The sequence below is a fragment of the Aspergillus fumigatus genome, chromosome 7 (assembly GCF_000002655.1).
Source record: "Aspergillus fumigatus Af293 chromosome 7, whole genome shotgun sequence".
Taxonomy (NCBI): domain Eukaryota; kingdom Fungi; phylum Ascomycota; class Eurotiomycetes; order Eurotiales; family Aspergillaceae; genus Aspergillus; species Aspergillus fumigatus.
The window spans coordinates 1,052,899-1,070,118 of NC_007200.1; the positions used below are offsets into that span (position 1 = coordinate 1,052,899).

A 17,220-nucleotide genomic window follows, 5' to 3' on the forward strand; every position below is an offset into this window, starting at 1 on the left:
ATACAGTGTTACAGGTTACGTACTCCGTGCCTAGGTAGTAGTCCCGCAAGCGAGATTTGTGGACCCTGCTGGCAAAACGGCTTTAAAATGATACATCCACAACGTACTGCAAATAGGTGTAACTACCTATAGACGCGATGAGTCAGAATCTCTTCCAGATTCCCCAGTACACAGAGCAGGAGACTTAGTATCAGAAGCATCTGGCATTGCTCCATGCCACGGAATGCTGACACTCTTTAGGCCTTACAACTGTCAGAGATGCGGACCATGATCTATCTTAGCCTCAGTGTCAACATTCGTTACTCGTTAGTATCTCAAAATGATCTAGTGGGATCGCCTAGTTCAAACAGTCCAACACTAACAAGGACGATCGATCAGGATCTGAAATGACTTCTCCTCAGTATCACAATCTAGCAATATCATTGTCTGTCTTATTAAAGCATGCTCATAACCATTGTACCCGTGTAAGCTGCACATGTGGAATACATATACTAGTGTATTGTTGTGTCTATGTTTCTCATCACTAATCCAGAAAATGTCTCCAGTCTATATTGATACCTAAACTATTTATTGGCAATAATGAACCAAGGTATCAATCCAGTGACCCCACTTTGTTTGCGCGATCGTTTTCTAGCTTTCTAGGTACGGAGTACGGAGTAGAAATAGTAAATGCCATTTTCTATTTTGTTTCCTTTCAAGGACCAAGGATCAAGGAGACGCGGACCACTCTTTTCAAAGGAAAATCTCAGGAACTAGGCCGTTTCCTCTAGATGACACCCAACGAAAGAAACTAGACCTCTGGTGGGATCCATATTCCAATCATAATAACTAAAGGAATCTCTCAAGAAATTTAGCACAAAGAAGTGGCCCATTACTCTTGCTAAATATTAACAAGATCTCTGCACCCCGTTTCGAATCCCCAATCTGCATCAGCAGTTTCGATCTGTAGGTAAGTGAGGCGCTTTACAGACCACTCTTTTAAAGTCTTTCCTCCATATCGCTCAAAACCCCAGCAAATCCCATGCAGTTATTGGCTCCCTTCTCGTCTCATCATTTTCCATCTAGACAAAGACGACTTGATATAGAATCTACGCAATACACTGTTGCTTTCATGGTTGATCTATCGCGGTTTTCCAACAAACTGATAGGATCGACATGAGAGTTCGACTTGTTAAATAGATACTATCATCATTATAATCTGTTGAGACTATCTGCATGGCTTATCGCTTTCTTCTTGTCCTACATCCAGGTTCCCTGTCGATTCGGTCCTTTTGTTTCTATTATTATTATTACTACTACCACCTACTTCCTACTACTCTATTATTATTATTATTATTATTTTTATCTATTTTCGCGCTGCCACTTGGATCTCAACAACCCCTCTCGGCCCGCCTGTGACCACCACTCTTTCTTCCCTGTTCGTCTCTAGACGCCGTGCAAACAGAACAGGCCCCAGCTCCGCATCTGACTTATCGGCAGTAGTCTTACTCGCTCGTCTTTTCATCCTAATTGCAACCTGGTCGTCCTTAGCTCATTCATCGAACCTGCAGCTCTCTTCCGCTTTCTTCGACTTCAACCGTCATTCGTTTCCCGCTCTCTCCCTACTCCTACCCATCGTTCTTATTTGAACAGTCATCCTCTTGTTTCTCGGGGTTGGATCTCAGTACCACCCCGCTGGCCCGGAATTTGCATCCTTCGTCTCAAATATGACGCTGAACTGGGGCGCCACCCGGGACGACTGCTCTGTAGCTCCAGCCGGTCAAGCTGCGATCTTGCCCGCAACCTACCAGCTTTGAACAACACATCGCAGTACTAATATCCTCGGACGGGAAGGATTATCGCCAATCGTCGACCGTTGGGCCAAAAAAGGTAGGGATATCGACTGGAAAATTAGTTGCTTCCCTTCTCTGCCTTTTTTTATTTTGCTTTCACTTTTGGAAAAAATAATTGCGGAATGCAAACGTCCGGATAACCGAACGCTGACCGTTGGTCGAAAGAATGCAAGATGTCCGGCAGCGATGTCGAACACGTTTCTTGCTTGCCTGACAGCAGACCGCATCAATTCCGCCGCCAATCCTCGTCAAGCTCGAACGGAGCATATTATCACTCCCCTCTTGAAAGGTCATTAGATACGCCCCAAACCGTCGCAGTGTCTTCTTCTTTGACCCGCGAGCCTTTGGTCGAGACGTATCCTTCTCAATCGGCTGCGGTAGCTTCTCTAACAAGCTGTGTGCCTGCCTCCGTTTCCTCAAAGGTTCAATTTGAAAACCACAACCAGAAAGATCGAGCATCGCCGGACCCAGACGAATTCTATCGCCCGCACCCCCCCGTCGTGGTTGAAGGAAGTGAAAGTGCATTGAATTCAAGTGATACCTCCATGATTGGAGAGAGTGGTCCCGCCACAGAAAATCGATCTACTTACGCGCAGCGTGCACTTTCATTGACGGCCAAGGCTGGGGAGCTACCGCGTGGAAGTATCGCGCAAAATCGTTCGGTGTCGGATTCATATTATAGGGGTCGTGGGTCAAATCAAATTAATGGAGCAGAAGTCGCAACCTTGACCGCGAGACCAAGACAGACATCGTTCAAGGATCTGGTGAATAAGTTCAATCAGACTGTTGACCAAGTGCTCCCACTTCCAACGACATCTTCGTCTGCCTCAAAGTCACCCTCAAGAGCTCCGAGCCCGATCGGTCTCGTCGACAGCACAGTGAGACCCAGGACACCGTCCCAATTGCGAGAATTGCGTGACCTCCCAAAAGCAAGGAGAGAGCCGCCATCCCGGTGGAAGTCGATCGATCGTTCCCAGGAAGATTTCCTGTCGAGATCATCTCAGGCAGGCGTGGTCAACAACAGTGCCTTGGAAACTCCGGAGGCATCGTTACCTCGGCGTCCGTTCGGTGGATTGCTCACAGTTGATACAGGAGTTCCGAGATCCGGATTGGGAATTCCGGCACATTTGCGACGTCGAGGTTCTGAGGGAAGCATTCCCAGCCCGAATCCTGCCCTCCTTGACAATCCAGATCGTTCAGCTGGGCTAACCCCTCTGACACCTACCGCATGGTATCTGGGCCGGACACCATTTCTTGAAGCCGTGAGCACTGGCGAGGGCGGCAGTAGTCATCGAAGAACTAGAAGTGATCTGTCTGGAGTTTTGCCTGTTGGTGTTGTGGCACAGTCGCCTGAGTCCCACATGGCGGTGCTGAGCCCCTTGCATCCAGGGCTGGGAGGCTCTCTGGAGAGCTCACATTCCAAGTCCCGCATACCTATACCGTCCACCCGTCTCCATACTGCTTCCGTTGCGGAGGACTGTTCCCGACTGAAAATCGACCCACTTTCTAACAACCGCTTCGACGTACAAGTTCCGCTGCCACCGAAAGGCATTAGCCGACTCCCCAAACCGTCCCCCAAATCCCCACCTGCTGTCGCAGATTATGACCGTACACCCATCGGGATGACATCGCCTCGGAGGCGAGAAATGACTTATGGCCGAGGTTCCCGTCGAGGAACGGAGAGGAACACCCTTCTTGAAGCATACATAGCCTCTCCTCCCAAGAAATCACCTCCGCTGCGCAGTTCGAGACCTCGGCAGCCTGTTTCGCAAACAAATTCCACCACGTCACGATCTCGAGTTGTGGAAACAGTGTCCAATCTTCAGAGACAGCTAAACCGCGATCAGGATTTGCGGTCCTCGCGGACGCGCGGACGTCGACTTCCGGAGCTGGGTAACGTCGACTTTGCGACTCGACGGCAGAGAATCCAGCAGGCATTCAATCGTACAGTGCAAGAGAATGAAAGAAAAGAGGAAGAAGCAGCACAGCTTCAACTTCGTGCCAAAGCCCAAGAGAGCCAGCGGGCTCATGATGAGCCGACCGGGTCAGAGCAGAACCCCCAAGGAGACACCGGAATCGACCGTTCTCTACCAGCCGACTGTAACTCTGATGTGAATGAGATCTCAACCGGGGCCGATCATGAGGAAGAACGCTTGACATTGGATGACGGGGGGAGTTCACAGGAACCACCCCGGCTGCAGATTGACACCAATGTCGCTGTTCACGACACAGCAGCAAAAGACCCCAATGCCCATCCAATGACAATGGATTCCCCAACGTTGGGGCTTCCGAATATAAGTACTGGAGAGCATGCGATTCGCATTTCTTCCCCGGGAGCTGCCGACGGCCAGACTGCTTGCGCCGAAACACCAGTGTCGGTCGAAACTAATATCACTGCCCTTGACCCGGAGCCGCAAGCTAGTTTAAGTCGACAGAGCCTCCATGCCTCTCACCGAACATTACTGAGCCAAATAATGCAGATCCGGGAATCGAGTCCTGACACCTCGTCTTGTGATGAAGCGGATTACAGTTTTTCTGATACTGAGGATAGGGTATCAGTTCCAGTATTGCTGAGTGATGCCCCATGCTCTGAAGAATCGGTCGCGTCCAGCGATTGTCAAATACACTCTGATGCTTTCGTGCATTCGGACCAAGTTGGTCATGCGATTTTGAACAGGTGGAGTATAGGTTCCTGGTCATCTTCCCTTCACAACCAACAGTCTACGGACGACCATTGTGATGGCAGCGACGATGACCTCTCCCAGCTACAAGAAGTTGCACAGGACGGCGAAGTCACTACCCAGTCCTGTTCCGCTTCGTCAAGTAATACACCCTCTGTCGCTGGTCATCATCCCACAACATACGTTCCAGCCAATAGGGAACCAGTCACTGAACATAAACCAGATCTCGTTTCTGAAAGAAGCGCTTATATTCATCCTAGCGCTCCCAACCTTGCGAGACTTGGTGGATGGGATTCGAAAAGGGTATCTAGGCTATATATTGAGGAGCTGGCTCGTGGCAGAGGCCATAGTCTTCCGATGCCTGCAATCCGCGCGTCGCCTGAACCTCGGCTTGAGAGGCCCACGGATGGAAGAACGGATAGCTTGACTGATGACCCGGTTGTGATATCCAAGGCCGATGGTATCCCTTTGTCGGAACAAGTTGGGCATACGGCAAGCCTAATCTTTCGAGATGATTGGGAACATGCTTCTCCATCTATTGCAGACTGGATGCAAGCGGCCGCTACTGATGAAACGGGCCCCCAACAGCGAGATAGCAATGGTATTTCTGCAGCAGATAGCATATCAACCACACATTTGGACACATCAGCTACAGATCGGACCGGGCACGAACAGGACCAAAACACCATGGGCCTCGCTATCAGAGTCCAACCACCGCAAGAGCTCGAATCAGGGGAGATTCAACAGATTTCGCTCACCAGCTCTGATCCTGTCACCCATTCGGTCACCAAGGAGGCGATTAACCAGTCGCAACAAAAGCCAGAGGCTGCACTGAGTATCCAGTCAATACAAACACCCTCTCGTTTCGCGCCGTCGCAGGCTTTCGCACCCTTGGGCCAAGTTGAAAGTGCTGGAAGCAGCGAGGACTCCTCTCTTCGGAGGCTTCAACCTACGCCCTCCTCCCACACTCTTGACTCATCAGCAACATCCCTGGTTCCTTCGACTGCCGACCAGATCCGAGTCGATATTCGCAAATGCTCCCCATCCCCGGAGCAAAAACGCCTAAAGAAACGGAAGCATGTCATCAAAGAACTGGTTGATACTGAGTACAGTTTTGGAAGGGACATGAAGGTCGTTGACGATATCTACAAAGGGACTTCGAGTTCGTGCTTGGATCTGTCACCCGAAGATGTCAAAATCCTATTCGGTAACTCAGATCAGATTGTGCAGTTTTCAATGAGCTTCCAGGATGCACTCAAAGAGGCTGCAAGAAGCGTTTATGTTATGCCGAAATCTCAGCGATGGAGCAGTACACGCAGCGCTCGTAACAACCATACCAACGCATCCAGGACAGACTCAGAGGCTGCGAATGGCGCAGATGAAGTGTCTGATGCAGAGAAAGACAGATTAACCTTTATTGGCCAGGTTTTCCTGGCTCATATTGCTCCCATGGAAAAAGTGTACGCTGATTATCTGAAGAACCACGATGCCGCCAACAAGAAACTTCAAGTACTGCAACGAAACCCCAAAGTAGCCATTTGGCTGAAAGAATGTCGGGAATGGGCTTCAGATCTCACCACTGCTTGGGACCTAGACTCGCTACTTGTGAAGCCGGTGCAACGAATATTGAAGTACCCCTTACTCCTAAGCGAGATTCTGGATTCCACCCCAAGCGACCACCCGGACCGTCCATATCTGATAAATGCTCTAGAAGAGGTTACTAACATCTCGGTCCGTATCAATGAAATGAAGAAACGAGCAGAGTTGGTCGGTCAGGTAGTTGGCCGCAAGAGGAAAGAATCAGATGTCAGAACTGGGCTGTCAAAGGCGTTTGGTCGTCGCACTGAGAAATTGAGGCAACAAGTCGGCCTTTCCGATATTTTCGAAGACAAGCAGTACGATGCCCTATCGCAGCGATTTGGGGATAGCTTCTTCCAGCTACAAGTTGTGATGCGTGATGCGGAGATGTACACACGGGAGGTCCAGAGCTCGTTAGATCGATTCAGCGAGTTTGTCACCGCGATTGAAGGATTCGTTGATGTGGCTCAGTCGGGCTACTTGGATGTGGAGAGCAGGTGGCGTGAGCTGAAGATGGCAGTGCGTGAAATAATGGCCACAGCTCTGCCTGAACATGTAAGTGGGGCAGACCCTTGACGTGTGGAAATGAGCGCTTAGGCTAATGCAAGATGCTCAGCTTGCCGTTGTCCGGAAAAGTGTTATTGACCCGATGGTAACGCTGCTCAAGCTTTACGACGGGCCCCAGAGAGTGATGAAGAAACGAGACAAGCGTCTCATGGACCATGCGCGATTCAAATCCATCAAGGACCGTGGTGACAAGCCCGACAAGAAAACGACGGAGCAAAGCGAACAATTCGTAGCTCTCAATGAGACCCTCAAGGACGAATTGCCAAAGCTCTATTCTCTGACTGCTAAATTGATGGAGGCATGCCTGAAAAACTTTGTGCACATACAGACTACGTGGTTCAATATACTCCAAAGAAGACTAGCGGATCTCATTGATCCATTTCCCGACGATATCCAGCAGATCATCGGTGACTGGTCTGCAAATTTCACACTGGCGGAGGCGCAGGTTTTGTCACTTGGTATGTGCAACGGATCGTTGCTCGCTGATACTATCAATCTTGTCAACTTCAACACGCCTTCGACTGGACCTACCATCAGTTCTCCTCGGCGGCCGTCAACTGTGAACAGCACGAGTACCCGTGTAGGGTCTAACATGGGCGAATCACCTAAAGTCTCCCACGACTTCGGTAATGGCGGCAACATTTTCCAGTCTCCAAGCCTCGACGCTCAGTCCCTGAGATCGTACGGCCGCCACCGAGCCGATTCAGCTATCTCTGGTCGTGCTGCGCCAGAAAGCTCTGAACTCCCGCGGAGTCAGATTCTGCAGCAGATCACGAACTCCTCGTCTGCGTCCGCGGGCCCCCAGCCCAAGTCAGAGTCCTTTCCCAGCCTGCCGAGGTTGAGTCTTGACTCGCCATTCCTCGTCGACGTTATAGCCACTTCATCAAACAACGACGAGGTCTCCGAGAATCCACCAACCTCTCCTGGGGGTCGTTATTCGGGCTTTTTCTCGTCCGCTATGCCCATGTCGGACAATCCACAGGACGACGCACCTGTGGAGGACACCACGCCCAAGAAGCCGACAGTGCTCTTCCTTGCGGCAAGTATCTATGAGTTCAATATCGATCGGGCGCGGCGTGAAGCCGGCTATCCTTATCTCACTTACGTCGCCGGAGAGATTTTTGATGTCATCGCTGAAAAGGGTGAGCTTTGGCTTGCCATAAACCAGGACGATCCAACCCACCAGGTCGGTTGGATCTGGAACAAACACTTTGCGAAGCTCTCCAGTTAGAAGTTGACTACGCGGGTAGAGTTATGCGTGTTATGATGTTATATGTTAGCATGATGCTTCGCAGCGGAATACTTGAGTTGTTTTTCTGTCAGAGTACCAAAGCCTCGGATGACCTTTCATCTACGCTTTAGATTCATATCACACTGAAATGCAACGGTGGATGAATTTGATGCATGGGGCCAATGTTGGACTGATCTTTCATATTTGCTTTTTATTGCCTGTTTATGGCGTGCATTTTCTGATATGACGGACAAGATCTTTTGATTGCAATTACGCGGCTGGAAAAGGAAGCGACTGTTTGACCTCCTACTATTGCCCTTACCGTTCGGAGGGCAAGATGCGAATGTACATTTAGATACCCCTGATTGAGCGACGAATGCATTAAATTCGAATGTCTATATTACTTTAATCTGTAGTCACTAGTCAGCAGGCCTTATCTCACCACACATAGAGCGAGCCACGGTGAGATCACGTGAAACACCAGCCACTTGCAGAACCAGCCTCAAGTGACGTCTTGCATCGTGGCACCTTGAAGTGGCTCATAGATCGCCCCAAGGAGCAAGCTGGAATCTTCCTGCCGACGATGAGGAGCTTGGGGGCGAAGGGGCTCCGTGAGTGACTTCCATCAAGCCTAACTTCTGCTTCCAAGTTTTCAGCCAATTGTGGACACGACTATAACAGAAGCCTTTTCGTCAACGATTCCCCTGCGCCGGTCCCGTTTCCCATCTTCCCCACCCCCGCAAGGTCGTACGAGCCCCATTCTTGAAAGGAAACTCCGATTTCCGCTGCGTGCTTGTTCAGTTGGTGCTTGTCTTACAGAACCGGCGGACTGAACGAGAAGTTATTTATATTTGGATTTGTGTATTTCACATTTGATAGGTGCCATTAGATCGATACGAGCGCTGTTTTTGATCGGTTCACACGAAATTCCACCCCGTTCCCGTATCGCCGAAGTTGGATTCTATTCGCGCTGCCACGGATTGGTGTTTCTTAAGCTCGGAGGATTGCGTGCAGGAGCCGGACACAATGCGGGACGGGGGCTTAGGGAAGCTGCACAAGAAGATGAGGAGGTTTGGTGATACTGTAAGTAGGGCAACCTACCGCGTGAGGCATTCGGCGGCACACCGGAAATATCTGATCTGGAGATGTGCTGAACTTTGACAGTTGAACCCGGAGGATGCGTATCTTAGTTGTGAGTGGTGTTCCCCTTTGCCATTCTTGCTTAGGGCGAAGTGGATCTGACTAGGGCTGGAGTTGATAGACTATGATATACGGTGTACGGTATCCCCCGGATTTATATCAGCGGGACTGGATGACCTGATAAATTGCAGTGACGAGAGAGGACATGCAGACTCTCAAGAATGACTGGCTTACGGATAATGTGGGTTGCATAGTGGCCGTAGAATGCATGCGGTAACTAACTTGCTCGCAGATTATTTCTTTCTGGGAGGAGTAAGTCAGGCAAGTGTTGTGATGGCTGTCGGAGAACTGATGAATCCAGATATCTGGAGAGGGAATTTCTCGTTCAGTATAAGACGTCAAATATTGTGCTTCTTCGTCCCAGCATGTCTTTCATGCTATTACAGACGCCGAATCCTCTCTCATTGCGTGAGGCCTTACCCGACTTCTCTCGTACAACGCATGTCTTTCTTCCCATCAACGATTGCCGGAACGTGACTGAAGCTGAGGGTGGCTCGCACTGGTCCCTTCTGCTGATATCCATTGTTGATGGCGTGGCATTCCACTATGATTCTCTGCCTCCGGGGAACTACTGGGAGGCAAGAGCCGTGACGCAGAAATTTGGCACGCTTCTCAACCGGCCAATACGGTTTATTCATCTGGAGGATTCCCCTGTACAGGAAAATGGCAGCGACTGCGGCGTCTTTGTATGCCTGAGTATGCGGCACCTTCTTCTGAAACGGCTGTTAACGGCCAATGCAAACGAGAAAGTCAGCATGAGTTTGGGTGGGAGGAAGGTTGATGCTCGTGCTGGTAGGAAAGAGATTGCCAAGATTATCGAAGGTTTTCGAAAAGAAGGCGAGAGGCGTCGGTCGTAAGTAACTCACCTCCTCCGTCTTCCTGAAGATGGCGGCCCGTACTAATGGGGAACAGTTCAAGTCTGAGTCCTATGGGGAAGAAGTCATCGAGTCCTCCTCGGATCGAATGATGCTAGAGTCAGCAGTAACGCGGGCATGTTGCCCAACCCCTTGAGTAGTGAGGGCGCACCGGAGAACAGGCGCAGGTATAAGTCAACTCAAGGGGGCTGAGAAGTGGTGTTTATTACTCTGCATGCATACGATGATATGACTTTACCAACTATTACAGTGCTTTGAATGGACGATACCTTTGGTTCTCTCAAATTCTTAAATTTAGACAATTTTCTCCTGCTCCTGCCTGCTTCTTAACGCCTCACACCTTCCTAGGCTACAGAGGACTAATGAGCCGGATATGACCGTTAGCTACGTCCACATCTTTGCAGATTCACTTACAAACTTCCGTTGGTTGGATACATGATGCTGGACTCCCTGATCATCTATGTTTTCCCATGCCATCCTATGTCAATCGATCTATCTAACGTGCAATTGAATGTCGTCCCTCCATTGTCATGGCTGTCGATATGCGCCTGCCTCCTGCCGTCATTGCCTTCGTTGCTTCCTCGCGCGCTCTATCAGCGCTGTTCTTTCCTCCTCGACTTCCTCTTGAGCTCCTTCCTCTACTACTCTCTGGCACTCAAAACCGATCCTATAAAACGCTGCATCCCCCCCCCCCCCTCGTCTTTTCCCTCTTCTCTCCTCAACACCATATGGTCGTTTGATGTTAGTATCGTGATCTCACGCTCTGCGTTCGTCTCAACTTCATATCGTGTTTCTGCGTTTACTGCTCCTGCTCCTGCTACTGCTACCACCTTTTCTTGCTCCCGCTTTTCCTTTTTCCCGCTCTTGACCAATTTGTTTTGACGGACGTTGTTCGCAATGTCTCGTCTCAGCAAGCTTGGGTACAACCTCTCCCCTTCCTCCCTCCCCTCTTCCTTCTCCGGCTTCAAGCATCGCCGGACCCTGACGGTTCCTTGCAAGTCTTTCGTGTCAGACTGTTCGCCCATCCGTTCAGCTGGCGCCTCTTCTTTCGCCGAGGTACGTAGAGGTACATATCTTTCCACTCGGTCTTCCCGTGCTTCTGCAACTGCCCCTGCTCCTGCTCCTGCACGTTCCGCACCTTCCCTTCCGGCTCCTTCTACTCGCTTTGTTCGTGCACCTGTTCCAGCTCGCACTGGGACAGGTGCCACTCTCACCCGCAGCCTTCCTTCGCAGAGTCGAGGAGCTGCTCAACAGGACGGACCCCTTGACGTCGTCCATTCCATTATGGAGAGAGCTCGACTCCGATCTCAAGCCCTTCGTTCCCGCTATGGTCTCCCAGAGAGACTGCGATTTGACCCTAGAACCCAAACCCGGGTCGAACAATCTTCCACTTCTCTTGATCCGACTACCAGACCCACCCGTTTCGCCGAGCGCATCCGCATTCTCGCCGAAGAAGCAGCCGCTAGTTCTGCCAACCGCCGCGCCACTCTTTCGAAATTCGCTGCCTTCGATGAAGTTGTCGCCCGTGTCAGAGCACGAAAACAGTCGACACCTTCCGCTCCTCCCCTTGACGCCACTCATCCTGTCACTCGCGCGAATAGAGTTCGTCCCTCCGTTCTTCCTGTCAACGTAGCTCGTCCTGTCACTAGATCAGATCGAGTCCGTCCCTTTGCTTCTTCTATCGACACCACTCGTCCTATCACTCGTCCTGTCCCTAGCTCAGAGCGAGTCTGTCCCTCCGCTTCTTCGGTCTTTGACCGCATCTCCAACCTTCACATCGCCCAGGCTGAGCGGCGCCGTTGGATCGACGAGATGATCGCTGAGCAAAAAGAACGTGCTTTAATTCATGCCACTACTTCCGCCGCCATCGAGCAATTCCGAGCCAAGCATCAGGCACGACTCCCCAACCGATCCTGCGAGGGACACCTGACGTCTCGGCGCCCGGCCCCGACCAACAGCACCCGAAATACGGCTATTCCACCAGCAGATCCGGTACGTACGCGACGCTCGAACCCGCCAGCCGACCGGCTCCGCAAGGATAAGCCAGCGAAGCGCGTTCGTTTCGGAGATGTTACGGTACGGCCTGTATCCCGCTGGATCGTCAAGTCGAGGCACGTGCACAAACGTAGTGTCTAGCGGCTACCGGGCCACTTCCACTACTTCTGCTCAACCTGTGGGGGTCTGATGAGGATGGCTGGTTTCTCGAGATAACATTTCCACTGTGACACCGCAATGTCTACTCGTTCGGCTCCATTCCTTCACACAGTTGTCTGCTGACTCTGGTCTTTGGGGATGACCAACCAGGTGCTGCTGATGAGTTTATAGATCTCTGACGTGCGTACTCTGTCCTGTTGAGGTATTGATGGTGCTACTGCTTTGACCATAAGGTGAGTCGACCGTCTCTTGGCATGATCGAAGCTGGATTGACTGGGATTCATAGGACATTCTATGCGGAAATGACGAACCCCGCCAGATGCGCCAAGGGCGGCGCTCCGCCCCGCCGAGCCGATGCCGAGACCAACGCCGAAGACTGTGTACGCACCCGGTGGCTTGTGGTGGCGCAAAAGTATAGAGTTGGTGGTGAGTTGCTCTCCATTTGTTTGTGCTGCTGGCACTGATACGAAAGTGATCGGTGGCCGCTCTTGAAAGACTGTATTGCAGCCGAATTTCGATTTGACTTCAGGTGAGTGCTTCTATTGACACAAGCCGCGCTGCTTGAGTTGGCTGACTTGGATTGAAGCGCCAGGGGCCCGCGGCCAATCGAGAGAGTCTCAAGGACGGCTGGGGGAGAATGGTGGCTTGTGTGGTTGGAACACATGGCAAGTTCCGATTTTGCTCGCGGCTTCATTGGCAACTGCTAAGATCTCCTAGCGTGTTAACGGTCCTGTGGTTCGCCGGAAATTGGACGTAGGAGGAATTCCGACAGATACTGGGTAAGCTTGGTGTCCTCTGTTGGTGTGTTATTCGCTGACGTGAGGTGATCTAGGGTGGACAAAAGGAGACGTGCGCTGGCTATGCAAGCATCCAACACAAGATTCGTGAGTCAAGCTTTTGCTTGATCGTTTCTCAAAAGCCGTTGCTAACGTACCACAGCAAATACTATGATCATCGGTTGTCAGGGTGTTTGGACGATGCGGGTTTGGTGCGTTACGGTGGATGGATTCTGTGTGTTCGGCTTGTTCGTCTTGTTGGCTTTCTGTTTGTTGTTTTGCACTGTGCACAAACGGACTGATGGTTTTCATACATATCTCTTACTCCAGTCCGCTTCGATCCATTGCTCTTGCGGCTCTCGTTAAAGCCTTGACAATGCCATCTTTCACTTTTTCGCCCGCATACTCGCCCATGCTTATCAGACGAGATTCGCCGCTTGCCTTTCCTAAATTCGGGTATAGGACTCTGTAGCATTTAGTTCGTTGCCCTCGACCTTGAAAAGGCACATGCATGCGGGTCTGGTGGACATATCCAAGCATCAATTGCAGCAGACGAAGAATGTGGGAGCTTGATGGCAGTCGTAGCAGTCTCTCTACAATGCTGAGCGCACAGCTTAGTCATATGCTTCCCTATTGTTCATCTACGTGTCAGAGGCAGAACAGTGATTGGGGGTCTTGATTCAACCTAGACTGGTGTGAGGGGTCCATAGCTGTAACGCTGCATGCACGGCACGCATCTGCGTCTGCATATCTCTACACATTAGATGCAGGATGTCAGGACCTGCTCTTGATGATCAGGTAATCAGAGCTTTGTATCTACTGGTGACATGAGTGAAGATTAAAAGAAGCACAGACGCTCTGATTTTCCTTCCGCATGACACTTTTCTGCTTATCTGTTTACTTTGGTCCAGATCAGGAAGGAATGGACTTGTCCATTGTTGCTATCAGCTATGTGAACGGTATGCAATGAGTCTCATCGGTCTCAGACTGCTATGATGCACGCGTTCGATATATCGACAGATTTCTGATGGTTGATACCATCCGATACTGGGCTCTTATAAGGCAGGTATGGATGAGAGGCGTCCAGCCCCAGTCGCAATGACTCTTCCACTACCATTTCCGAGTCTGCTTTCATGGTCGTCCGCAGACAGAACAGTAGATAGCCGAGTAATGACGTGCATTGGAGCTTGAGATGATTGCAATTTATCAAGCTCAAGGGAAAAATCAGAGAGAGAGAATGATGTTATGACTCGCAAGGCCAGACTGCCTGAATAGAAGAGAAAAGAGACAGTGGAGAAAACAACGCCGGGAACGCCAGCTCATGGATGCAGAGACAGCAGGCGGAGACAAGGTGATTCAAGACTGCAGGATATCGAAGGCGAATGAAGACGAGTAGAAATATATAGAAACGTCGCCAGAATCAATGTGAGAGAAACCGACATGCTGACAGCCCAATGTCTATACGAAAAACAAATGTCAAGTGACGAAGCGACGCCGGAAGAGACGTGCGAAGAGGAACCGGAACCAGCACATGCACAAGGCTAAAAAGGGTATGTGACGCCAATCATCAAATTAGAGCAGGTCGGTCATTGATACATATCCGCGTGCAATCGACCAGTAAACCTTATTACTATAGCATTGCAAGGTCAAAGGTAACCAGCTGGTAGGCTAGATTTAAGCTATGGCTGTTATGGGGGCGTAGGCGTCTGGCGGACCTCTGGTTGGTCAGCTCGACGCTTCTCGCGGGATCGCATATACATCCCGTCCGAGTGGGAATCGGTGGCCGTGGGTTGTGGTTCCATCAGCCGAGGCACTGCTGGATTCTGTGCCTGCTGTTGTTGCTGCTGGGCTATGAGTTCTCGAGCGTAGAATTCCACCAGCATCGTACCGTACGCTTCGAGCTCTTCAACGGAGATTGAGAGGCGGAAATCGTTTAAGAGGAGAAATTGAAGTTCGAGATGGTTTAACTCGACTAGGGGGAGGCCGCCGACCTAAACAATAGTTCAGCAAATTTGTTTTTTCGCGTCAGTTCAAGGGTAGCGAACCTTTGCGTATCGAGAATTAGTATAGAAAACATCAGAGAAGAATTTACTGGCACAAGTTACACCCGCGATGACCAGCCGATGAATGTTAAAACTATCGACGACGAAAAAATGAGCGAGGCTCTCATTCTCGTCCTGAGGGTAAAGAGAAGGTGAAATGGAGGATGGACTCTTTAGATCCTGCGCTGGTATCCCGGCTGATGATGGCGGAGTGACCATTGGGGATGCTTGTGTATGATGACCGATCGACGAATCAGAAAATCTCGACCTGGATGGGTCAGTGTGCACGGTTGCTCCGCGGTCCCAGTGGCGCTGCAGGCGCTCAAGTTGGCACTTATTCACCAACTCCGTCATGCGATCGAAATATACCAACAGGCTGAGAAACACTTCGTAGGTGGTGGGACAGTATTTGTGGATACGCGTTAAGTAACTGAGAATAGTGATACTCGGTACGTTTTTGCCATGAAAGGCAAGGACGCTGGTAGCTTGTGGGCTGAGGTTAGCGGTGCTATCGGGTGGCGGAATATGTCGATGGACATGCTCGTGGTGTAGGTCGTTGGTGGTGGTGATTTTTGTCAGGAGCCCCGCGACCATCTCAATGATATCCGTGACCGGCATGGAACTGATTTCATACTGGCGCTCTTGGTACCAAGACCCGGGCGCCTGGCTCCTCTGCGACTTCGCCAAAAACTCTTCGCTAGCGAAGCTCTGGATATGAGTAAGGTCACGAACTTTGATGCGACTCGGCGAACTAGCTTCGGAGCCTCCAAGAGAGCGTAGCGACTGGAACGTCGGCCTCAGCCGCGGTGACGCGGGTGATGAGTGACTATACGAAGCGACCAGTGTCGGCTCCGTAGCTGTCTGGCTGGCATGTCCAAATCGGTTGGAGGTGTATGGAGTCGACTGGAAGGAAGCTTCGGGATGGTGTGCGTTGTTGGAGGTGGTCGAGCTCATTGAGACCGAATGGGGAGGGGTGCGGGTTGGGCCTGGGGTAGTTGAAGACGCCCGGGTGGAAGGAACGGAGTTGATGTGAGATTGACGGGAGATGTAGGCCGGCACATCATATGGTGGTGGGTGGGAGTGCAGGCGAGCAGAGCCAGCGGCAGACGTTGACGGCGGGGCCGTGGACGAGGTGGGGGTAGTGGTCGCGGACGTAGACCTGGAGCTTCCGGTCTCCAACTGTGACGACGTATGGTGAGACGAGGTCCGATAAACAGATTCCGATGGATTGATGGAGCCTCCCAGCATCGTGTAGGAGCTATCAATTCGATCCGACCGCGGTTGATTCAGAACGACCGATCCCATGTCAAGCCGAAGAGAAAATAGAGGGCGAGATTGAAAAGAAATCGCGCGCGTAATGGCGAATCCTAGAGCAACAGTGGCGGAACAACAATCAGCCTCAAGAAAGCATTGAGAACAAGCGAAGTGGGGAACATCAGGGCATCGAGTCTCGATCGCAAGACTGGGAGATAGAGGGCTTGATGGGCTAAGGAGCAAAGAGAGGTTGATTACTATTCTATTATGAACAAAAATTCAAGAGACGTTGAGGAGAGCCTGGACCTGGAGACCACAGTTTTACCCACGATTGTTACTGCAAGGTCACAGAGCACGGTAGGCAATGGACCCGACCCAGGCTGGAAAAGGGATCACAGATGATAAAAGGGAGCTGGATGATCCATGGTGAAGATGAGGTTCCAAGGAAAAGAAAAGATAGGACGGAAATCAAACTGAAGAAAAAGAGAGAGACCAGAGACGGATGGAAATCATGGAATGAAGGATGGAAGAGGAAAGGAATGGGGCGGAGGATGAACTCAGGAGAGATTCAGTCAAGTCAGTCAGTAGTGGCGAAGGTGATAGACTCCTACAGGATGAAGATGGAGGCGTCTTGACAAGAACAACAACAACAGGGAAATCTGAGGGATGGGGGGTTCCACAATCATTAGGTGATGATGCTGACGATGATGAACGCTACTAACTAACTATCTATCTATCTATGTTGGCGATAAACCAGGAAAAGGTAATGAATGATGATTGTGATTGTGTTGTATGGGATTCAGTCGGTCAACTCCATCAGTACAACTGACTGATATCTACCTAGCCACGGAATTTACCTCTCTACATCCTGTCCTAAGGCTTCAAAACTACTTAATTGTATGCATCATTGTTAAGGAGTTGACCCACAAGTACATCTACCTTTAAGTTGTCTTACCAGAGAAACTCCGTATCCCAGGTAATAATAGTATCATGACTATCATGATGATCCTTATTGGATATTGCTGACTAT

At 50.7% G+C, this 17,220-nt stretch overlaps 5 protein-coding genes across 5 annotated transcripts; 4 read left to right on the forward strand and 1 right to left on the reverse strand.

Annotated features, from left to right (window-relative positions):
• The first annotated feature begins 866 nt into the window (after positions 1-866).
• Positions 867-8,294, forward strand: AFUA_7G04600 (putative Rho guanyl nucleotide exchange factor). The gene is made up of 3 exons (XM_743957.2): positions 867-1,869; positions 1,998-6,646; positions 6,708-8,294. The coding sequence occupies exons 2-3, from the start codon at positions 2,006-2,008 to the stop codon at positions 7,887-7,889; spliced, it is 5,823 nt and encodes a 1,940-aa protein (XP_749050.1). The 5' UTR covers positions 867-1,869; positions 1,998-2,005; the 3' UTR covers positions 7,890-8,294.
• Positions 8,295-8,915: 621 nt separating this feature from the next.
• On the forward strand, positions 8,916-10,403 carry AFUA_7G04610 (Ulp1 protease family protein; the record flags this gene model as incomplete). Its single annotated transcript, XM_743956.1, has 6 exons — positions 8,916-8,972; positions 9,054-9,081; positions 9,221-9,270; positions 9,322-9,341; positions 9,391-9,942; positions 10,349-10,403. 6 exons carry the CDS (start codon positions 8,916-8,918, stop codon positions 10,401-10,403), a joined length of 762 nt encoding a protein of 253 aa, XP_749049.1.
• A 458-nt stretch (positions 10,404-10,861) lies between these two features.
• AFUA_7G04620 (uncharacterized protein) lies at positions 10,862-12,100 on the forward strand (the record flags this gene model as incomplete). The annotated part of the gene is made up of 1 exon (XM_743955.1): positions 10,862-12,100. The coding sequence occupies one exon, from the start codon at positions 10,862-10,864 to the stop codon at positions 12,098-12,100; it is 1,239 nt and encodes a 412-aa protein (XP_749048.1).
• A 320-nt stretch (positions 12,101-12,420) lies between these two features.
• On the forward strand, positions 12,421-12,582 carry AFUA_7G04630 (uncharacterized protein; the record flags this gene model as incomplete). Its single annotated transcript, XM_743954.1, has 1 exon — positions 12,421-12,582. The coding sequence occupies one exon, from the start codon at positions 12,421-12,423 to the stop codon at positions 12,580-12,582; it is 162 nt and encodes a 53-aa protein (XP_749047.1).
• Positions 12,583-13,707: 1,125 nt separating this feature from the next.
• AFUA_7G04640 (putative cyclin-dependent protein kinase complex component) lies at positions 13,708-16,997 on the reverse strand. The gene is made up of 3 exons (XM_743953.2): positions 16,449-16,997; positions 14,940-16,303; positions 13,708-14,885 (listed from the first exon to the last, which is right to left on the reverse strand). The coding sequence occupies exons 2-3, from the start codon at positions 16,239-16,241 to the stop codon at positions 14,583-14,585; spliced, it is 1,605 nt and encodes a 534-aa protein (XP_749046.1). The 5' UTR covers positions 16,242-16,303; positions 16,449-16,997; the 3' UTR covers positions 13,708-14,582.
• Positions 16,998-17,220: the final 223 nt, after the last annotated feature.

What these genes read in the sequence shown, in the direction of transcription:
- AFUA_7G04600 (XM_743957.2), top strand. Translation starts at nt 2,006, where the DNA reads ATGTCCGGCAGCGATGTCGAACACGTTTCTTGCTTGCCTGACAGCAGA. An exon ending in CCACAGCTCTGCCTGAACAT is followed by an intron (nt 6,647 to 6,707) that starts GTAAGTGGGGCA and finishes CAAGATGCTCAG; the next exon opens with CTTGCCGTTGTCCGGAAAAG.
- AFUA_7G04640 (XM_743953.2), bottom strand. Translation starts at nt 16,241, where the DNA reads ATGGGATCGGTCGTTCTGAATCAACCGCGGTCGGATCGAATTGATAGC. An exon ending in CTAATTCTCGATACGCAAAG is followed by an intron (nt 14,886 to 14,939) that starts GTTCGCTACCCT and finishes ACTATTGTTTAG; the next exon opens with GTCGGCGGCCTCCCCCTAGT.